Source organism: Salvelinus fontinalis, chromosome 33, assembly GCF_029448725.1.
Source record: "Salvelinus fontinalis isolate EN_2023a chromosome 33, ASM2944872v1, whole genome shotgun sequence".
Classification (NCBI taxonomy): domain Eukaryota; kingdom Metazoa; phylum Chordata; class Actinopteri; order Salmoniformes; family Salmonidae; genus Salvelinus; species Salvelinus fontinalis.
This window is the reverse complement of record NC_074697.1, coordinates 2,520,555-2,543,793: the sequence shown is the minus strand read 5'-3', so window position 1 is coordinate 2,543,793 and position 23,239 is coordinate 2,520,555. Positions and strand designations below refer to the sequence as shown.

Sequence of the window (23,239 nt, the reverse complement as noted above, 5' to 3'; positions counted from 1 at the left end):
GTGTGTCCGTGTGTGTGTATCCTTGTCCGTGTGTGTGTGTGTGTGTCCGTGTCTGTCTCACCCTCTGACAGAAGCTCACAGCTGCAGGATACCACCATGGAGAACTCTTTAGATGCCTGGCCGTGGGGACATGACTCCAGCTCAATGTCATCTCCACTGTCCCTGTGCCACACACACACACACACACACACACACACACACACACACACACACACACACACACACACACACACACACACACACATACACACACACACACACACACACAACATATACAGGTAAACGTACACACACACACACACAAAATGTATTTCTGTTTATGACCGTCCAAAACCACGCCGTGACTGAACAGACAAACTCAGTGTACCAGGAAAAACTCAGCGTGAAATAGTGTGCGAGAGGGATCTGTCAAAAACTCTCTTACAGAGTGATTAATGACTGTGTGCTGTTCCCTCCCTCTCTCCCTTCCTCCTCAGTGAACAGTAAATATTTATCCCTCCATTTACCCAGGGTCCATGCAGTCCTGGATGTCAGCGACCCAGGAGGTTTTCTGCAGCGAGTCGATGGTCTCCAGGATATATTCACCACCATTGTCCACCTGGGGAGAGAAAACACACCACAGAACAGAACGGTTACTGTGTGTGAGTCCAGAGGAGAGACAGAGAGACTTCTGAAAAACACTGCAAGAAAGAGAAGCAGGTAGTTAGTTTGGTTTGTCGGGTCAGGCAGTCGTGTTTATAAGGTAATGTTGTGAGAGAACAGAGAGAAGACAGGGTAATGTTGTGAGAGAACAGAGAGAAGACGGGGTAATGTTGTGAGAGAACAGGGAGAAGACAGGGTAGTGTTGTGAGAGAACAGGGAGAAGACAGGGTAATGTTGTGAGAGAACAGAGAGAAGACGGGGTAATGTTGTGAGAGAACAGGGAGAAGACAGGGTAGTGTTGTGAGAGAACAGGGAGAAGACAGGGTAATGTTGTGAGAGAACAGGGAGAAGACAGGGTAATGTTGTGAGAGAACAGAGAGAAGACAGGGTAATGTTGTGAGAGAACAGGGAGAAGGCAGGGTAATGTTGTGAGAGAACAGGGAGAAGACAGGGTAATGTTGTGAGAGGTAGAACAGAGAGAAGACAGGGTAATGTTGTGAGAGAACAGAGAGAAGACGGGGTAATGTTGTGAGAGAACAGAGAGAAGACAGGGTAGTGTTGTGAGAGAACAGGGAGAAGACAGGGTAATGTTGTGAGAGGTAGAACAGAGAGAAGACAGGGTAATGTTGTGAGAGAACAGAGAGAAGACAGGGTAATGTTGTGAGAGAACAGAGAGAAGACAGGGTAATGTTGTGAGAGAACAGGGAGAGGACAGGGTAATGTTGTGAGAGAGAACAGAGAGAAGACAGGGTAATGTTGTGAGAGGTAGAACAGAGAGAAGACAGGGTAATGTTGTGAGAGAACAGAGAGAAGACAGGGTAATGTTGTGAGAGAACAGGGAGAAGACAGGGTAATGTTGTGAGAGAACAGAGAGAAGACGGGGTAATGTTGTGAGAGAACAGGGAGAAGACAGGGTAGTGTTGTGAGAGAACAGGGAGAAGACAGGGTAATGTTGTGAGAGAACAGGGAGAAGACAGGGTAATGTTGTGAGAGAACAGAGAGAAGACAGGGTAGTGTTGTGAGAGAACAGGGAGAAGACAGGGTAATGTTGTGAGAGGTAGAACAGAGAGAAGACAGGGTAATGTTGTGAGAGAACAGGGAGAAGACAGGGTAGTGTTGTGAGAGAGAACAGAGAGAAGACAGGGTAATGTTGTGAGAGAACAGGGAGAAGACAGGGTAATGTTGTGAGAGAACAGAGAGAAGACGGGGTAATGTTGTGAGAGAGAACAGAGAGAAGACAGGGTAGTGTTGTGAGAGAACAGGGAGAAGACAGGGTAATGTTGTGAGAGGTAGAACAGAGAGAAGACAGGGTAATGTTGTGAGAGAACAGAGAGAAGACAGGGTAATGTTGTGAGAGAACAGAGAGAAGACAGGGTAATGTTGTGAGAGAACAGGGAGAAGACAGGGTTGTGTTGTGAGAGGTAGAACAGGGAGAAGACGGGGTAATGTTGTGAGAGAACAGAGAGAAGACAGGGTAATGTTGTGAGACAACAGGGAGAAGACAGGGTAGTGTTGTGAGAGAGAACAGAGAGAAGACAGGGTAATGTTGTGAGAGAACAGGGAGAAGACAGGGTAATGTTGTGAGAGAGAACAGAGAGAAGACAGGGTAATGTTGTGAGAGAACAGGGAGAAGGCAGGGTAATGTTGTGAGAGAACAGAGAGAAGACAGGGTAATGTTGTGAGAGAACAGGGAGAAGACAGGGTTGTGTTGTGAGAGGTTGAACAGGGAGAAGACGGGGTAATGTTGTGAGAGAACAGAGAGAAGACAGGGTTGTGTTGTGAGAGGTAGAACAGGGAGAAGACGGGGTAATGTTGTGAGAGAACAGGTAGAAGACAGGGTAATGTTGTGAGAGAACAGGGAGAAGACAGGGTAGTGTTGTGAGAGAGAACAGAGAGAAGACAGGGTAATGTTGTGAGAGAACAGGGAGAAGACAGGGTAATGTTGTGAGAGAGAACAGAGAGAAGACAGGGTAATGTTGTGAGAGAACAGGGAGAAGGCAGGGTAATGTTGTGAGAGAACAGAGAGAAGACAGGGTAATGTTGTGAGAGAACAGGGAGAAGACAGGGTAGTGTTGTGAGAGAGAACAGAGAGAAGACAGGGTAATGTTGTGAGAGAACAGGGAGAGGACAGGGTAATGTTGTGAGAGAGAACAGAGAGAAGACAGGGTAATGTTGTGAGAGAACAGGGAGAAGACAGGGTAGTGTTGTGAGAGAACAGGGAGAAGACAGGGTAATGTTGTGAGAGAACAGAGAGAAGACGGGGTAATGTTGTGAGAGAACAGGGAGAAGACAGGGTAGTGTTGTGAGAGAACAGGGAGAAGACAGGGTAATGTTGTGAGAGAGAACAGGGAGAAGACAGGGTAGTGTTGTGAGAGAACAGGGAGAAGACAGGGTAATGTTGTGAGAGAACAGGGAGAAGACAGGGTAATGTTGTGAGAGAACAGAGAGAAGACAGGGTAGTGTTGTGAGAGAACAAGGAGAAGACAGGGTAATGTTGTGAGAGGTAGAACAGAGAGAAGACAGGGTAATGTTGTGAGAGAACAGGGAGAAGACAGGGTAGTGTTGTGAGAGAACAGGGAGAAGACAGGGTAATGTTGTGAGAGAACAGAGAGAAGATGGGGTAATGTTGTGAGAGAACAGAGAGAAGACAGGGTAGTGTTGTGAGAGAACAGGGAGAAGACAGGGTAATGTTGTGAGAGGTAGAACAGAGAGAAGACAGGGTAATGTTGTGAGAGAACAGAGAGAAGAGAGGGTAATGTTGTGAGAGAACAGAGAGAAGACAGGGTAATGTTGTGAGAGAACAGGGAGAAGACAGGGTAGTGTTGTGAGAGAGAACAGAGAGAAGACAGGGTAATGTTGTGAGAGAGAACAGAGAGAAGACAGGGTAATGTTGTGAGAGAACAGGGAGAAGACAGGGTAATGTTGTGAGAGAGAACAGAGAGAAGACAGGGTAATGTTGTGAGAGAGAACAGCGAGAAGACAGGGTAATGTTGTGAGAGAACAGGGAGAAGGCAGGGTAATGTTGTGAGAGAACAGAGAGAAGACAGGGTAATGTTGTGAGAGAACAGGGAGAAGACAGGGTTGTGTTGTGAGAGGTAGAACAGGGAGAAGACGGGGTAATGTTGTGAGAGAACAGAGAGAAGACAGGGTTGTGTTGTGAGAGGTAGAACAGGGAGAAGACGGGGTAATGTTGTGAGAGAACAGAGAGAAGACAGGATAATGTTGTGAGAGAACAGGGAGAAGACAGGGTAGTGTTGTGAGAGAACAGGGAGAAGACAGGGTAATGTTGTGAGAGAACAGGGAGAAGACAGGGTAATGTTGTGAGAGAACAGGGAGAAGACAGGGTAGTGTTGTGAGAGAGAACAGAGAGAAGACAGGGTGATGTTGTGAGAGAACAGGGAGAGGACAGGGTAATGTTGTGAGAGAGAACAGAGAGAAGACAGGGTAATGTTGTGAGAGAACAGGGAGAAGGCAGGGTAATGTTGTGAGAGAACAGAGAGAAGACAGGGTAATGTTGTGAGAGAACAGGGAGAAGGCAGGGTAATGTTGTGAGAGAACAGAGAGAAGACAGGGTAATGTTGTGAGAGAACAGAGAGAAGACAGGGTAATGTTGCGAGAGAACAGGGAGAAGACAGGGTAATGTTGTGAGAGAACAGGGAGAAGACAGGGTAATGTTGTGAGAGAGAACAGAGAGAAGACAGGGTAATGTTGTGAGAGAACAGGGAGAAGACAGGGTAATGTTGTGAGAGAACAGGGAGAAGACAGGGTAATGTTGTGAGAGAACAGGGAGAAGACAGGGTAATGTTGTGAGAGAACAGAACAGAGAGAAGACAGGGTAATGTTGTGAGAGGTAGAACAGAGAGAAGACAGGGTAATGTTGTGAGAGGTAGAACAGAGAGAAGACAGGGTAATGTTGTGAGAGAACAGAACAGAGAGAAGACAGGGTAATGTTGTGAGAGAACAGAGAGAAGACAGGGTAATGTTGTGAGAGAACAGAGAGAAGACAGGGTAATGTTGTGAGAGAACAGAGAGAAGACAGGGAAATGTTGTGAGAGAACAGGGAGAAGACAGGGTAATGTTGTGGGAGAACAGGGAGAAGACAGGGTAATGTTGTGAGAGAACAGGGAGAAGACAGGGTAGTGTTGTGAGAGAACAGAGAGAAGACAGGATAGTGTTGTGAGAGAACAGGGAGAAGACATGGTAATGTTGTGAGAGAACAGAGAGAAGACAGGGTAATGTTGTGAGAGAACAGAGAGAAGACAGGGTAATGTTGTGAGAGAACAGAGAGAAGACAGGGTAGTGTTGTGAGAGAACAGGGAGAAGACAGGGTAATGTTGTGAGAGAACAGAGAGAAGACAGGGTAATGTTGTGAGAGAACAGAACAGAGAGAAGACAGGGTTGTGTTATGATTTCTTACCCTTACCTTCAGGACGAAGGTATTGTCTTTGTCAGGCATCTCCAGGGGCATGGTGGTCCTCACCTCCACGATGGCAGACAGAGGGATGCTCACCTTGGGCTTTGACGACTGTCGGACACACACGCACACACACACACACACACACACACACAGATCTCAATCCTTAACATTTCAATTAAAAAGTGCTCTGTGTGTGTGTCTGTGTCTGTGCGTGTGCGTGTGTCTGTGTCTGTGTCTGTGTCTGTGTCTGTGCGTGTGTCTGTGCGTGTGTCTGTGCGTGTGTCTGTGCGTGTGTCTGTGTCTGTGTCTGTGTCTGTGTGTGTGTGTGTCTGTGTCTGTGTGTGTGTGTGTGTGTGTGTGTGTGTGTGTGTGTGTGTGTGTGTATATGTGTGTGCGTGTGTGTGTGTGTGTGTATTGTCGTAGAGTTTTATCAGTTGATCTGACTGGGTCCTCCCCTCAGCTCATCCCCCTGTATGACTGACTGGCTGTCCTGAGTCCTCATCTCCCTGTATGACTGACTAGCTGTCCTGAGTCCTCCCCTCAGCTCATCCCCCTGTATGACTGACTGGCTGTCCTGAGTCCTCCACTCAGCTCATCTCCCTGTATGACTGACTAGCTGTCCTGAGTCCTCATCCCCCTGTATTACTGACTGGCTGTCCTGAGTCCTCCACTCATCTCATCTCCCTGTATGACTGACTAGCTGTCCTGAGTCCTCATCTCCCTGTATGACTGACTAGCTGTCCTGAGTCCTCCACTCATCTCATCTCCCTGTATGACGGACTAGCTGTCCTGAGTCCTCATCCCCCTGTATAACTGACTAGCTGTCCTGAGTCCTCCACTCAGCTCATCTCCCTGTATGACTGACTAGCTGTCCTGAGTCCTCATCTCCCTGTATGACTGACTAGCTGTCCTGAGTCCTCCACTCATCTCATCTCCCTGTATGACTGACTAGCTGTCCTGAGTCCTCATCTCCCTGTATGACTGACTAGCTGTCCTGAGTCCTCATCTCCCTGTATGACTGACTAGCTGTCCTGAGTCCTCCCCTCAGCTCATCTCCCTGTATGACTGACTAGCTGTTCTGAGTCCTCCACTCAGCTCATCTCCCTGTATGACTCACTAGCTGTCTTGAGTCCTCATCTCCCTGTATGACTGACTAGCTGTCCTGAGTCCTCATCTCCCTGTATGACTGACTAGCTGTCCTGAGTATTCATCTCCCTGTATGACTGACTAGCTGTCCTGAGTCCTCCCCTCAGCTCATCTCCCTGTATGACTCACTGGCTGTCCTGAGTCCTCCCCTCAGCTCATCTCCCTGTATGACTGACTAGCTGTCCTGAGTCCTCCCCTCAGCTCATCTCCCTGTATGACTGACTAGCTGTCCTGAGTCCTCATCTCCCTGTATGACTGACTGGCTGTCCTGAGTCCTCCCCTCAGCTCATCTCCCTGTATGACTGACTAGCTGTCCTGAGTCCTCCACTCAGCTCATCTCCCTGTATGACTGACTAGCTGTCCTGAGTCCTCCCCTCAGCTCATCTCCCTGTATGACTGACTAGCTGTCCTGAGTCCTCCACTCAGCTCATCTCCCTGTATGACTGACTAGCTGTCCTGAGTCCTCCCCTCAGCTCATCTCCCTGTATGACTGACTAGCTGTCCTGAGTCCTCCCCTCAGCTCATCTCCCTGTATGACTGACTGGCTGTCCTGAGTCCTCATCTCCCTGTATGACTGACTAGCTGTCCTGAGTCCTCCACTCATCTCATCTCCCTGTATGACTGACTGGCTGTCCTGAGTCCTCCACTCCACTCAGCTCATCTCTGGGGGAAGGGGAAAGGGATATTTCCTGTTCCTCTTGCCCCACTGGGATCACATCCTTGGCAACAGTCAAGAAGACCCTGTACTTGAAAAAATGGTTTCACTAATTTCATCTGACATGACTGGATTGATAAAAGTACTATGGAGGAGACTTAGCTCACCCTCTATGGAATAAGTCAGCATCTTCAAAGAGGAGAGAAGGAAGCATTTTGACTGCAGGTATTGGTCCTCTGTTCGGCTATGCCCCTTTAGCCTTGTTATGAGACACGCCTGCTGAACCAGTGTACTGTATAACAGAGTATTGTGTGTTCTCTCCCATAGCCTGCCTGCCTGCCTGCCTGCCTGCCTGCCTGCCTGATGGTGTGCTGACGAGGCATGAAGCAGAGGCAGGGTATCCGGACAAGCCCAGGCCAGGCAGAAGTGAGACTTTATGACTCAGACATTCTCACGGACACTGTTGACTCTCACAGAACTTTGGCTTTGTGAGAACCTGGACCTCGTATCCTCTCATTGTAGAAGTGCTGATCTAGGATCTGTCCAAACAAAATATCATTCATTCTGATCTAGGATCTGTCCAAACAAAATATCATTCATTCTGATCTAGGATCTGTCCAAACAAAATATCATTCATTCTGATCTAGGATCTGTCCAAACAAGATATCATTCATTCTGATCTAGGATCTGTCCAAACAAAATATCATTCAATTTGATCTAAGATCTGTCCAAACAAAATATCATTCATTCTGATCTAGGATCTGTCCATACAAAATATAATTCATTCTGATCTAGGATCTGTCCATACAAAATATCATTCATTCTGATCTAGGATCTGTCCATACAAAATATAATTAATTTTGATCTAGGATCTGTCCAAACAAAATATCATTCATTCTGATCTAGGATCTGTCCAAACAAAATAAAATTCATTCTGATCTAGGATCTGTCCAAACAAAATATCATTCATTCTGATCTAGGATCTGTCCATACAAAATATAATTAATTTTGATCTAGGATCTGTCCATACAAAATATCATTCATTCTGATCTAGGATCTGTCCAAACAAAATAAAATTCATTCTGATCTAGGATCTGTCCATACAAAATATCATTCATTCTGATCTAGGATCTGTCCATACAAAATATCATTCATTTTGATCTAGGATCTGTCCTAGTGGTTAGAGGGGCGGCAGGTAGCCTAGTGGTTAGAGGCGCGGCAGGTAGCCTAGTGGTTAGAGGGGCGGCAGGTAACCTAGTGGTTAGAGGGGAGGCAGGTAGCCTAGTGGTTAGAGGGGAGGCAGGTAGCCTAGTGGTTAGAGGGGCGGCAGGTAGCCTAGTGGTTAGAGGGGCGGCAGGTAGCCTAGTGGTTAGAGTGGCGGCAGGTAGCCTAGTGGTTAGAGTGGCGGCAGGTAGCCTAGTGGTTAGAGGGATGGCAGGTAGCCTAGTGGTTAGAGGGGAGGCAGGTAGCCTAGTGGTTAGAGGGGCGGCAGGTAGCCTAGTGGTTAGAGGGACGGCAGGTAGCCTAGTGGTTAGAGGGGCGGCAGGTAGCCTAGTGGTTAGAGGGGCGGCAGGTAGCCTAGTGGTTAGAGGGGCGGCAGGTAGCCTAGTGGTTAGAGGGGCGGCAGGTAGCCTAGTGGTTAGAGGGGCGGCAGGTAGCCTAGTGGTTAGAGGGGCGGCAGGTAGCCTAGTGGTTAGAGGGGCGGCAGGTAGCCTAGTGGTTAGAGGGGCGGCAGGTAGCCTAGTGGTTAGAGGGGCGGCAGGTAGCCTAGTGGTTAGAGGGGCGGCAGGTAGCCTAGTGGTTAGAGGGGCGGCAGGTAGCCTAGTGGTTAGAGGGGCGGCAGGTAGCCTAGTGGTTAGAGGGGCGGCAGGTAGCCTAGTGGTTAGAGGGGCGGCAGGTAGCCTAGTGGTTAGAGGGGCGACAGGTAGCCTAGTGGTTAGAGGGGCGGCAGGTAGCCTAGTGGTTAGAGGGGCGGCAGGTAGCCTAGTGGTTAGAAGGGCGGCAGGTAGCCTAGTGGTTAGAGGGGCGGCAGGTAGCCTAGTGGTTAGAGGGGCGGCAGGTAGCCTAGTGGTTAGAGGGGCGGCAGGTAGCCTAGTGGTTAGAGGGGCGGCAGGTAGCCTAGTGGTTAGAGGGGCGGCAGGTAGCCTAGTGGTTAGAGGGGCGGCAGGTAGCCTAGTGGTTAGAGGGGCGGCAGGTAGCCTAGTGGTTAGAGGGGCGGCAGGTAGCCTAGTGGTTAGAGGGGCGGCAGGTAGCCTAGTGGTTAGAGGGGTGGCAGGTAGCCTTGTGGTTAGAGGGGTGGCAGGTAGCCTAGTGGTTAGAAGGGTGGCAGGTAGCCTAGTGGTTAGAGGGGCGGCAGGTAGCCTAGTGGTTAGAGGGGTGGCAGGTAGCCTAGTGGTTAGAGTGTTGGGCCAGTAACTGAAATGTTGCTAGATCGAATCCCTGAGCTGACAAGGTAAAAAATCATCTGTGGTTCTGCCCCTGAACAAGGCAGTTAACCCACTGTTCCCCGGTAGGTCGTCATTGTAAATGAGAATTTGTTCTTAACGGACTTGCCTAGTTAAATAATGTTTTTTTTTATACAAATAAAACAGGCCCTGATAACTGTAGTGAAGCAGTCACTTCTGAGTGAGACACGGACGTCTTTTAGGGAACACATGATCATTAGTCTGTTGAGACATGCATGTCTTTTAGGGAACACAACAAGAAGAGACAGTCAGTTTCAGGATTGTTGCACGGCAACTTCTACTTAATAGCAAAAAAAAATGCGTTTGGAGAAAGTTCCAGAAGAAACAACCCATCATGTCATCATATTCCATATCCTCATTTCCTCTTTCGAAGGTATTTCCTCAGATCCATAATAAACGAACCAGAATATTATCCATACATAACTAATCCCTCTACGTCGGGTGTCTCTTCATGCTGGTACTGGGGCCCCTAGCACTACACACCTGATTTGAGTAATTACCTCATCATCGAACCTTAGGAACTAGGTCTGAATCGCTCATCAGCTGTGTAGTTGCTAGGGGCAAAAACTAAAATGTGCACCACTTTGGGTCCCCAGGGACCAGGATGAAGAACCGCTGCTCGCTGTCATATCGAATCTATCCGTATAGAATTTATCATCCATGGAAATCACTCTATATGGCAACATCCCCTCATACCTCTCTCCATAAAGCCATGGAAATCCCTCTATATGGAAACATCCCCTCATATCTCTCTCCATAAAGCCATGGAAATCCCTCTATATGGAAACATCCCCTCATATCTCTCTCCATAAAGCCATGGAAATCCCTCTATATGGAAACATCCCCTCATATCTCTCTCCATAAAGCCATGGAAATCCCTCTATATGGAAACATCCCCTCATACCTCTCTCCATAAAGCCATGGAAATCCCTCTATATGGAAACATCCCCTCATATCTCTCTCCATAAAGCCATGGAAATCCCTCTATATGGAAACATCCCCTCATATCTCTCTCCATAAAGCCATGGAAATCCCTCTATATGGAAACATCCCCTCATTTCTCTCTCCATAAAGCCATGGAAATCCCTCTATATGGAAACATCCCCTCATACCTCTCTCCATAAAGCCATGGAAATCCCTCTATATGGAAACATCCCCTCATATCTCTCTCCATAAAGCCATGGAAATCCCTCTATATGGAAACATCCCCTCATACCTCTCTCCATAAAGCCATGGAAATCCCTCTATATGGAAATATCCCCTCATACCTCTCTCCATAAAGCCATGGAAATCCCTCTATATGGAAACATCCCCTCATATCTCTCTCCTTAAAGCCATGGAAATCCCTCTATATGGAAACATCCCCTCATATCTCTCCTCATAAAGCCATGGAAATCCCTCTATATGGAAACATCCCCTCATATCTCTCTCCTTAAAGCCATGGAAATCCCTCTATATGGCAACATCCCCTCATATCTCTCTGTGTTCCTGGGTGGCTTTCCTCAGTCAGCCCCTCCCAAGCTGCCTAATGCATCCTTCAGGTCCTTCAGGAAGCCCTCCACCCCCCTCTCTCCCTCCCAAGCTGCCTAATGCATCCATCAGGTCCTTTAGGAAGCCCTCCACCCCCCTCTCTCCCTCCCAAGCTGCCTAATGCATCCCTCAGGTCCTTTAGGAAGCCCTCCACCCCCTCTCTCCCTCCCAAGCTGCCTAATGCATCCTTCAGGTCCTTCAGGAAGCCCTCCACCCCCCTCTCTCCCTCCCAAGCTGCCTAATGCATCCCTCAGGTCCTTTAGGAAGCCCTACACCCCCCTCTCTCCCTCCCAAGCTGCCTAATGCATCCCTCAGGTCCTTCAGGAAGCCCTCCATCCCCCTCTCTCCCTCCCAAGCTGCCTAATGCATCCTTCAGGTCCTTCAGGAAGCCCTCCACCCCCCTCTCTCCCTCCCAAGCTGCCTAATGCATCCCTCAGGTCCTTTAGGAAGCCCTCCACCCCCCTCTCTCCCTCCCAAGCTGCCTAATGCATCCTTCAGGTCCTGCAGGAAGCCCTCCACCCCCCTCTCTCCCTCCCAAGCTGCCTAATGCATCCATCAGGTCCTTTAGGAAGCCCTCCACCCCCCTCTCTCCCTCCCAAGCTGCCTAATGCATCCCTCAGGTCCTTTAGGAAGCCCTCCACCCCCCTCTCTCCCTCCCAAGCTGCCTAATGCATCCCTCAGGTCCTTTAGGAAGCCCTCCACCCCCCTCTCTCCCTCCCAAGCTGCCTAATGCATCCCTCAGGTCCTTTAGGAAGCCCTCCACTCCCCTCTCTCCCTCCCAAGCTGCCTAATGCATCCCTCAGGTCCTTTAGGAAGCCCTCCACCCCCCTCTCTCCCTCCCAAGCTGCCTAATGCATCCCTCAGGTCCTTCAGGAAGCCCTCCACCCCCCTCTCTCCCTCCCAAGCTGCCTAATGCATCCCTCAGGTCCTTTAGGAAGCACTCCATCCCCCTCTCTCCCTCCCAAGCTGCCTAATGCATCCTTCAGGTCCTGCAGGAAGCCCTCCACCCCCCTCTCTCCCTCCCAAGCTGCCTAATGCATCCCTCAGGTCATTTAGGAAGCCCTCCACCCCCCTCTCTCCCTCCCAAGCTGCCTAATGCATCCCTCAGGTCCTTCAGGAAGCCCTCCATCCCCCTCTCTCCCTCCCAAGCTGCCTAATGCATCCCTCAGGTCCTTTAGGAAGCCCTCCACCCCCCTCTCTCCCTCCCAAGCTGCCTAATGCATCCTTCAGGTCCTGCAGGAAGCCCTCCACCCCCCTCTCTCCCTCCCAAGCTGCCTAATGCATCCATCAGGTCCTTTAGGAAGCCCTCCACCCCCCTCTCTCCCTCCCAAGCTGCCTAATGCATCCCTCAGGTCCTTTAGGAAGCCCTCCACCCCCCTCTCTCCCTCCCAAGCTGCCTAATGCATCCCTCAGGTCCTTTAGGAAGCCCTCCACCCCCCTCTCTCCCTCCCAAGCTGCCTAATGCATCCCTCAGGTCCTTTAGGAAGCCCTCCACCCCCCTCTCTCCCTCCCAAGCTGCCTAATGCATCCCTCAGGTCCTTTAGGAAGCCCTCCACCCCCCTCTCTCCCTCCCAAGCTGCCTAATGCATCCCTCAGGTCCTTCAGGAAGCCCTCCATCCCCCTCTCTCCCTCCCAAGCTGCCTAATGCATCCCTCAGGTCCTTTAGGAAGCCCTCCATCCCCCTCTCTCCCTCCCAAGCTGCCTAATGCATCCCTCAGGTCCTTCAGGAAGCCCTCCACCCCCCTCTCTCCCTCCCAAGCTGCCTAATGCATCCCTCAGGTCCTTCAGGAAGCCCTCCATCCCCCTCTCTCCCTCCCTCTCTCCCTCTCCCTCCACACCCACCTCCCTCTCTCCCTCCCTCCCTCTCCCTCCACAACCACCTCCCTCTCTCCCTCCCTCCCTCTCCCTCCACACACACCTCCCGACCCCATCTCTCCCTCCCTCCCTCCCTCTCCCTCCACACCCTCCTCCCGACCCCATCTCTCCCTCTCTCCCTCCCTCCCTCCACACCCACCTCCCGTCCCCCTCCCTCCCTCTCTCCCTCTCCCTCCACACCCACCTCCCTCTCTCCCTCCCTCCCTCTCCCTCCACACACACCTCCCGACCCCATCTCTCCCTCCCTCCCTCTCCCTCCACACCCTCCTCCCGACCCCCTCCCTCCCTCCCTCTCTCCCTCTCCTTCCACACCCACCTCCCGACCCCCTCCCTCCCTCCCTCTCCCTCCACACCCTCCTCCCGACCCCATCTCTCCCTCTCTCCCTCCCTCCCTCTCCCTCCACAACCACCTCCCTCTCTCCCTCCCTCCCTCTCCCTCCACACACACCTCCCTCTCTCCCTCCCTCCCTCTCCCTCCACAACCACCTCCCTCTCTCCCTCCCTCCCTCTCCCTCCACACACACCTCCCGACCCCATCTCTCCCTCCCTCCCTCCCTCTCCCTCCACACCCTCCTCCCGACCCCATCTCTCCCTCTCTCCCTCCCTCCCTCCACACCCACCTCCCGTCCCCCTCCCTCCCTCTCTCCCTCCCTCCCTCTCCCTCCACAACCACCTCCCTCTCTCCCTCCCTCCCTCTCCCTCCACACACACCTCCCGACCCCATCTCTCCCTCCCTCCCTCCCTCTCCCTCCACACCCTCCTCCCGACCCCATCTCTCCCTCTCTCCCTCCCTCTCCCTCCACACCAACCTCCCGACCACATCTCTCCCTCCCTCCCTCCCTCTCCCTCCCTCTCCCTCCACACCCTCCTCCCGACCCCCTCCCTCCCTCCCTCTCCCTCCACACCCTCCTCCCGACCCCATCTCTCCTCAGGGCCCTCTGGTATCAAGGCAGAGATAGTCAGTTGCACAGCTTCAGTCTTATTTTGTCACCTTTAGGTCAGAGCCAGTGATCATAGACATCAGACTGTTTCATGTGTGTGTGTGTGTGTGTGTGTGTGTGTGTGTGTGTGTGTGTGTGTGTGTTTTTATGTGTGTTTTTATGTGTGTGTGTGTGTGTGTGTGTGTGTGTGTGTTTTTATGTGTGTTTTTATGTGAGTGTGAGTGTGAGTGTGTGTGTGTGTGTGTGTGTGTGTGTGTGTGTGTGTGTGTGTGTGTGTGTGTGTGTGTGTGTGTGTGTGCGTGCGTGCGTGCGTGCGTGCGTGCGTGCGTGCGTGCGTGCGTGCGTGCGTGCGTGTCCACGTCCATATACTGTAACTCTACCTTGGGTGGCACATAGAACTCCAACAGGAACTTGTCACCCCCTTCGTCCCTCCTGGTCTTCCTCAGCAGTAACCTACACTTCTGCCACTGAGGCACCCCTATACAGTTAGTATCATCAGCTACCATGTAACGCAGAGCCCCCTCTCTCTGGATCTCCAGCAGCTCAGCCTTGTGCCCCTGAGACCCCCTGGGAAGACGCAGTCTCTGGGACCATCTCTCCCCCCCATGCTCCCCTCCTCCTCCTCCGTTGGCCCGTCTGACCCCTCCGGACCCTCCGACAGGCTCTGGTTCAGGGGAGGCGCGGCGGTGCCAGATCTCCTTCACCCCGTCCACCACACACAGACTCATGTTCCTCAGAGAGAATCCCTTTTTGAAGCGGGCCTTGGGGTGTCCCACTGACACGTCCTCTGAGCTGCGTGACTGGCCCAGAGCAGAGGGCTTGTGGGCGGGCTGAGGGGTGCGCGAGGTGGCCATAGCCATGGAGGAGGAACTTCCTATCCCTTCTACTCCTAAACCTCCACTGTCCATACTGTCCAGGGACTCGCTGGAGGCACCGGCTTCCTTGCGCCGCTGGTAGAGGTCGTTGTGTCCGTAGGGCAGAAGGCAGCCCTGGATGCCCAGGAAGGGAACAATGCTGTATTTGGGGGGAGCATTGGAGTCGTCGTCCCCTGGCAAGAGCGAGGCCTGGTGGTCCTTGGCCTGTGTGACAGCAGCAGAGAAACACTCCAGGAAGTGTCTGGCGAAGTGCTGCGAGAAGCTGTTGTCGGCGCCCGGGGAGTCGTAGCACGGGTTCTCCGTCAGGAAGCGGCGGAACTTGTGGGCAAAGTCGGCGGCGGAGGCACGGGCATGGAGCTCGCAGAACTCTCGCCAGTCGGGCAGTGGGCATGAGGAGGAGAACTCCGGGCTGCCGGGCACCGCCGCACCGTTCATCACTGGGCCATGCCAACCCGCCTTGGAGAGGCTGAGAGAAGGACAGAAAGAACGAGAGAGACATGTTAGAGAGAGTGTGGGGGTTCTTTCATCACCAAGCCCTGCCAACATACTGCGTGTGTGTGTGTGTGTGTGTGTGTGTGTGTGTGTGTGTGTGTGTGTGTGTGTGTGTGTGTGTGTGTGTGTGTGTGTGTGTGTGTGTGTGTGTGTGTGTCACCAATAGCAAGGAAGGAGGCATTACAGTGAGAATGTGTGGATCCTAGGATTTACAAGGACAGCGCCAACAGAATAACAGTCCCTGTGTGGGAAAGCGTGCCGTGTGAACAACAGAAGATGTGGGAATGAAACAAGACTTCTGAGGCTGGGAGATTGTGAGCGTGTTTGTCATTTCCCTAAATAGAGGCAACAGCCCCAGTCCTTCTCTCTCTGTGGAAGAACGATCTCTCCACACAGCCCCGGTCCTTCTCTCTCTGTGGAAGAACGATCTCTCCACACAGCCCTGGTCCTTCTCTCTCTGTGGAAGAACGATCTCTCCACACAGCCCCGGTCCTTCTCTCTCTGTGGAAGACCGATCTCTCCACACAGCCCCGGTCCTTCTCTCTCTGTGGAAGACCGATCTCTCCACACAGCCCCGGTCCTTCTCTCTCTGTGGAAGAACGATCTCTCCACACAGCCCCGGTCCTTCTCTCTCTGTGGAAGAACGATCTCTCCACACAGCCCCGGTCCTTCTCTCTCTGTGGAAGAACGATCTCTCCACACAGCCCCGGTCCTTCTCTCTCTGTGGAAGAACGATATCTTCACACAGCTCCGGTCCTTCTCTCTCTGTGGAAGAACGATCTCTCCACACAGCCCCGGTCCTTCTCTCTCTGTGGAAGAACGATCTCTCCACACAGCCCCGGTCCTTCTCTCTCTGTGGAAGAACGATCTCTCCACACAGCCCCGGTCCTTCTCTCTCTGTGGAAGAACGATCTCTCCACACAGCCCCGGTCCTTCTCTGTGGAAGAACGATCTCTCCACACAGCCCCGGTCCTTCTCTCTCTGTGGAAGAACGATCTCTCCACACAGCCCCGGTCCTTCTCTCTCTGTGGAAGAACGATCTCTCCACACAGCCCCGGTCCTTCTCTCTCTGTGGAAGAACGATCTCTCCACACAGCCCCGGTCCTTCTCTCTCTGTGGAAGACCGATCTCTCCACACAGCCCCGGTCCTTCTCTCTCTGTGGAAGACCGATCTCTCCACACAGCCCCGGTCCTTCTCTCTCTGTGGAAGAACGATCTCTCCACACAGCCCCGGTCCTTCTCTCTCTGTGGAAGAACGATCTCTCCACACAGCCCCGGTCCTTCTCTCTCTGTGGAAGAACGATCTCTCCACACAGCCCCGGTCCTTCTCTCTCTGTGGAAGAACGATATCTTCACACAGCTCCGGTCCTTCTCTCTCTGTGGAAGAACGATCTCTCCACACAGCCCCGGTCCTTCTCTCTCTGTGGAAGAACGATCTCTCCACACAGCCCCGGTCCTTCTCTCTCTGTGGAAGAACGATCTCTCCACACAGCCCCGGTCCTTCTCTCTCTGTGGAAGAACGATCTCTCCACACAGCCCCGGTCCTTCTCTCTCTGTGGAAGAACGATCTCTCCACACAGCCCCGGTCCTTCTCTCTCTGTGGAAGAACGATCTCTCCACACAGCCCTGCTACACTGACATACATCATAATCCAGTGGGGTAAAGTATTTAAATAAAAATATTTTAAAGTACTACTTAAGTCGTTTTTTGGTGTATCTGTACTTTACTATTTATATTTTTTGACAACTTTAACTTCACTACATTCCTAAAGAAAATAATGTACTTTTTACTCCATACATTTTCCTTGACACCTAAAAGTACTCGTTACATTTTGAATGCTAAGCAGGACAAGAAAATGGTCCAATTCACATACTTATCAAGAGAACATCCCTGGCCGTCCCTACTGCCTCTGATCTGGAGGACTCACTAAACAGAGAACATCCCTGGCCGTCCTTACTGTCTCTGATCTGGCAGACTCACTAAACAGAGAACATCCCTGGTCATCCCTACTGCCTCTCATCTGGAGGACTCACTAAACAGAGAACATCCCTGGCCGTCCCTACTGCCTCTGATCTGGAGGACTCACTAAACAGAGAACATCCCTGGTCATCCCTACTGTCTCTGATCTGGCAGACTCACTAAACAGAGAACATCCCTGGTCATCCCTGCTGCCTCTGATCTGGAAGACTCACTAAACAGAGAACATCCCTGGTCATCCCTACTGCCTCTGATCTGGAGGACTCACTAAACAGAGAACATCCCTGGTCATCCCTACAGCCTCTGATCTGGAGGACTCACTAAACAGAGAACATCCCTGGTCATCTACTGCCTGTCATCCCTACTGCCTCTGATCTGGAGGACTCACTAAACAGAGAACATCCCTGGTCATCCCTACTGCCTCTGATCTGGCGGACTCGCGAAACCAACATGCTTTGTTTGTAAACTATGTCTGAGTGTTGGAGTGTGACCCTAGTGTTATAGTGTCTGAGTGTTGGAGTGTGACCCTAGTGTTATAGTGTCTGAGTGTTGGAGTGTGACCCTAGTGTTATAGTGTCTGAGTGTTGGAGTGTGACCCTGGATATCCTTAAATTTAAAAAAAAAGAAAATGGTGCCGTCTGGTTTGCTTAATATAAGGACTGAAAAATAATTCCTACTTTTACTTTTAGTTTTGATACTTAAGTATATTTGAGTAATTACTTTTACTGTTGATACTTAAATATATTTAAAACCAAATACTTTTAGACTTTTACTCAAGTAGTATTTTATACTGGGTGACTTTCACTTTTACTTGAGTCATTTTCTATTAAGGTATCATTACTACAGTATGAGTTTTGGGTACTTCATCCACCACTGGACACAATCACACGGCCCATACCAGCTGACATCATCTGTTGTAAAGAGGTAATTGACCGTGGACATGACTAAAGCCAGACGGAATCTGGAGAAAATGATTTCCTTTTTAAATCATTTTTTATCCTGCTGTGTTTCATCGAATCAAACATAAATCTGTTTCCGGTTCCGTTTGGTAGCTTTTTGTTTAGTTTGGAATTCTACAGATTGTATGACTTTAAGCAGAGATACATGTATGTTCATCAGAATTTATATAAAATAACATTTAGAAAGAACTATCCATTTATCAGCTCTCATCCTTCCCTCCCTTTCTCATCCTTCCATCTCTCTCCCTCCCTTTCTCATCCTTCCATCTCTCTCCCTCCCTCTCTCATCCTTCCCTCCCTTTCTCATCCTTCCATCTCTCTCCCTCCCTTTCTCATCCTTCCATCTCTCTCCCTCCCTCTCTCATCCTTCCATCTCTCTCCCTCCCTTTCTCATCCTTCCATCTCTCTCCCTCCCTCTCTCATCCTTCCCTCCCTTTCTCATCCTTCCATCTCTCTCTCATCCCTCTCTCTGCCTCACTGGCACTATGACTCAGCCCTATCCCTCCCTCCCTAACTCCCTCCCTCCCTAACTCTTTCCCTCCCTAACTCTTTCCCCCCCTCCCCCCCTCCCTCCCTCCCTCCCTCCCTCCCTCCCTGGCCCGTGCCAGGCCCAGGCCGTGCTGAACCACATCGGATCACAAACCCATCTCTCTCCATCTCTCCAGGTAGCCTAGCTGTTAAGCCCGTTTGGGCCAGTAACCGAAAGGTTCAAATCCCCGAGCCAACTAGGTGAACAAAAATCTGTCGATGTGCCCTTTGAGCAAGAGGCCCACAAAGCTAATTGATCTGAATAAGAGTGTCTGCTAAATGAGTAAAATGTAAACTCTCTCTGTCTCTCTCTCTGTAGTTTGTTAAGCGGAGAAAAACCCCATCACACTCCATTACAGCTGCCAAAGTGTCATCTCAATCCTCTAGCCCAGTGGTTCCCAAACTTTTTATAGTCCCGTACCCCTTCAAACATTCAACCTCCAGCTGTACCCCCTCTATCACCAGGGTCAGCGCACTCTCAAATGTTGTTTTTTTGCCATCATTGTAAACCTGCCACACACACAATATACGATACATTTATTAAAACATAAGAATGAATGTGAGTTTGTGTCACAACCCGGCTCGTGGGAAGTGACAAAGAGCTCTTATAGGACCAGGGCACAAATAATAATATAATAATAATCAATAATTTTGCTTTTTATTTAACCATCTCACATATAAAACCTTATTTGTTCATTGAAAATAGTGAATAACTCACCACAGGTTAATGAGAAGGGTGTGCTTGAAAGGATGCACATAACTCTGCAATGTTGGGTTGTATTGGAGAGAGTCTCAGTCTTAATGTTGGGTTGTATTGGAGAGAGTCTCAGTCTTAATGTTGGGTTGTATTGGAGAGAGTCTCAGTCTTAATGTTGGGTTGTATTGGAGAGAGTCTCAGTCTTAATGTTGGGTTGTATTGGAGAGAGTCTCAGTCTTAATGTTGGGTTGTATTGGAGAGAGTCTCAGTCTTAATGTTGGGTTGTATTGGAGAGAGTCTCAGTCTTAATGTTGGGTTGTATTGGAGAGAGTCTCAGTCTTAATGTTGGGTTGTATTGGAGAGAGTCTCAGTCTTAATGTTGGGTTGTATTGGAGAGAGTCTCAGTCTTAATGTTGGGTTGTATTGGAGAGAGTCTCAGTCTTAATGTTGGGTTGTATTGGAGAGAGTCTCAGTCTTAATGTTGGGTTGTATTGGAGAGAGTCTCAGTCTTAATGTTGGGTTGTATTGGAGAGAGTCTCAGTCAATGTTGGGTTGTATTGGAGAGAGTCTCAGTCTTAATGTTGGGTTGTATTGGAGAGAGTCTCAGTCTTAATGTTGGGTTGTATTGGAGAGAGTCTCAGTCTTAATGTTGGGTTGTATTGGAGAGAGTCTCAGTCTTAATGTTGGGTTGTATTGGAGAGAGTCTCAGTCTTAATGTTGGGTTGTATTGGAGAGAGTCTCAGTCTTAATGTTGGGTTGTATTGGAGAGAGTCTCAGTCTTAATGTTGGGTTGTATTGGAGAGAGTCTCAGTCTTAATGTTGGGTTGTATTGGAGAGAGTCTCAGTCTTAATGTTGGGTTGTATTGGAGAGAGTCTCAGTCTTAATGTTGGGTTGTATTGGAGAGAGTCTCAGTCTTAATGTTGGGTTGTATTGGAGAGAGTCTCAGTCTTAATGTTGGGTTGTATTGGAGAGAGTCTCAGTCTTAATGTTGGGTTGTATTGGAGAGAGTCTCAGTCTTAATGTTGGGTTGTATTGGAGAGAGTCTCAGTCTTAATGTTGGGTTGTATTGGAGAGAGTCTCAGTCTTAATGTTGGGTTGTATTGGAGAGAGTCTCAGTCTTAAATCATTTTCCACACAGTCTGTGTCTGTATTTAGTTTTCATGCTAGTGAGGGCCGAGAATCCACTCTCACATAGGTACGTGGTTGCAAAGGGCATCAGTGTCTTAACAGTGTGATTTGCCAAGGCAGGGTACTCTGAGTGCAGCCCAATCCAGAAATCTGGCAGTGGCTTCTGATTAAATTACATTTTCACAGAACCGCTTGTTGCAATTTGGATGAGGCTCTCTTGTTCAGATATCGGTAAGTGGACTGGAGGCAGGGCATGAAAGGGATAACGAATCCAGTTTGTGTCGTCCGTTTCGGGAAAGTACCTGTGTAATTGCGCACCCAACTCACTCAGGTGCTTCGCTATATCACATTTGACATTGTCCGTGAGCTTGAGTTAATTTGCACACAAAAAATCATATAATGATGGAAAGACCTGTGTGTTGTCCTTGTTAATGCAGACAGAGAAGAGCTCCAACTTCTTAATCATAGCCTCAGTTTTGTCCCGCACATTGAACATACAGTCGTGGCCAAAAGTTTTTGAGAATGACACAAATATTAATTTCCACAAAGTTTGCTGCTTCAGTGTCTTTAGATATTTTTTGTCAGATGTTACTATGGAATACTGAAGTATAATTACGAGCATTTCATAAGTGTCAAAGGATTTTATTGACAATTACATGAAGTTGATGCAAAGAGTCAATATTTGCAGTGTTTACCCTTCTTTTTCAAGATCTCTGCAATCCGCCCTGGCATGCTGTCAATTAACTTCTGGGACACATCCTGACTGATGGCAGCCCATTCTTGCATAATCAATGCTTGGAGTTTGTCAGAATTTGTGGGTTTTTGTTTGTCCACCCGCCTCTTGAGGGTTGACCACAAGTTCCCAATGGGATTAAGGTCTGGGGAGTTTCCTGGCCATGGACCCAAAATATCGATGCTTTGTTCCCCGAGCCACTTAGTTATCACTTTTGCCTTATGGCAAGGTGCTCCATCATGCTGGGAAAGGCATTGTTCGTCACCAAACTGTTCCTGGATGGTTGGGAGAAGTTGCTCTCGGAGGATGTGTTGGTACCATTCTTTATTCATGGCTGTGTTCTTAGGCAAAATTGAGAGTGAGCCCACTCCCTTGGCTGAGAAGCAACCCCACACATGAATGGTCTCAGGATGCTTTACTGTTAGCATGACACAGGACTGATGGTAGCGCTCACCTTGTCTTCTCTGGACAAGCTTTTTTCCGGATGCCCCAAACAATCGAAAAGGGGATTCATCAGAGAAAATGACTTTACCCCAGTCCTCAGCAGTCCAATCCATGTACCTTTTGCAGAATATCAGTCTGTCACTGATGTTTTTCCTGGAGAGAAGTGGCTTCTTTGCTGCCCTTCTTGACACCAGGGCATCCTCCAAAAGTCTTCGCCTCACTGTGCGTGCAGATGCTCTCACACCTGACCTGCTGCCATTCCTGAGCAAGCTCTGTACTGGTGGTGCCCCGATCCCGCAGCTGAATCAACTTTAGGAGACGGTCCTGGCGCTTGCTGGACTTATTTCACAACAATTGAACCGCTCTCTTTGAAGTTCTTGATGATCCGATAAATGGTTGATTTAGGTGAAATCTTACTGGCAGCAATATCCTTGCCTGTGAAGCCCTTTTTGTGCAAAGCATTGATGACGGCACGTGTTTCTTTGCAGGTAACCATGGTTGACAGGGGAAGAACAATGATTCCAAGCACCACCCTCCTTTTGAAGCTTCCAGCCTGTTATTCCAACTCAATCAGCATGACAGAGTGATCTCCAGCCTTGTCCTCGTCAACACTCACACCTGTGTTAACGAGAGAATCACTGACATGATGTCAGCTAGTCCTTTTGTGGCAGGGCTGAAATGCAGTGGAGATGTTTTGGGGGGATTCAGTTCATTTGCATGTCAAAGAGGGACTTTGCAATTATTTGCAATTCATCTGATCACTCTTCATAACATTCTGGAGTATATGCAAATTGCCATCATACAAACTGAGACAGCAGACTTTGTAAAAATTGATATTTGTGTCATTCTCAAAACTTTTGGCCACGACTGTAGTGTCCAAAATGTCTTTCAAGCTGTCAGGCATTCCCTTGGCAGCGAGAGTCTCTCGGTGGATACTGCAGTTCTACCCAAGTGGCGTCGGGAGAAACTGCTTGCACGCGCGTTACCACTCCACTATGTCTCCTTGTCATGAATCTTGTGCCATCAGTACAGATACCAACACATCTTGTCCACCAAAGTCCATTTGATGTCACAAAGCTGTCCAGTACTCAGCTCTTTACTGAGGGGCCTCTATGTAGACTGCAGGTGGAGGTCTTTACTGAGGGGCCTCTATGTAGACTGCAGGTGGAGGTCTTTACTGAGGGGCCTCTATGTCGACTGCAGGTGGAGGTCTTTACTGAGGGCCTCTATGTAGACTGCAGGTGGAGGTCTTTACTGAGGGGCTTCTATGTAGACTGCAGGTGGAGGTCTTTACTGAGGGGCCTCTATGCAGACTGCAGGTGGAGGTCTTTACTGAGGGGCCTCTATGTAGACTGCAGGTGGAGGTCTTTACTGAGGGCCCTCTATGCAGACTGCAGGTGGAGGTCTTTACTGAGGGCCCTCTATGCAGACTGCAGGTGGAGGTCTTTACTGAGGGGCCTCTATGCAGACTGCAGTGTGTAGACTGCAGGTGGAGGTCTTTACTGAGGGGCCTCTATGTAGACTGCAGGTGGAGGTCTTTACTGAGGGGCCTCTATGTAGACTGCAGGTGGAGGTCTTTACTGAGGGGCCTCTATGCAGACTGCAGGTGGAGGTCTTTACTGAGGGGCCTCTATGCAGACTGCAGGTGGCGATTTTGACCCAGTGGTTTTGGGGTCATTTTGTTATTAATTAAGTGCTGCTTGTAATTTGTGTTGGATTTGATCAGTCCTGATT

At 49.9% G+C, this 23,239-nt stretch overlaps 1 protein-coding gene across 3 annotated transcripts in view; it reads right to left on the bottom strand.

Moving 5' to 3' along the window:
• Positions 1-23,239, bottom strand: part of LOC129831635 (SH2B adapter protein 2-like) — a 68,456-nt gene that overhangs the window by 15,536 nt on the left and 29,681 nt on the right. For 2 of the 3 annotated variants that reach the window (XM_055894981.1, XM_055894979.1), the window contains exons 2-5: positions 14,052-15,012; positions 5,060-5,167; positions 507-598; positions 62-162 (exon numbers count right to left, since the gene is read on the bottom strand). In XM_055894981.1, coding sequence (XP_055750956.1) covers positions 62-162; positions 507-598; positions 5,060-5,167; positions 14,052-14,981 — 1,231 coding nt within the window. In that variant the 5' untranslated portion in view covers positions 14,982-15,012. The remainder of the gene's footprint in view (positions 1-61; positions 163-506; positions 599-5,059; positions 5,168-14,051; positions 15,013-23,239) is intronic. The other variant, XM_055894980.1, reaches the window with a different exon arrangement.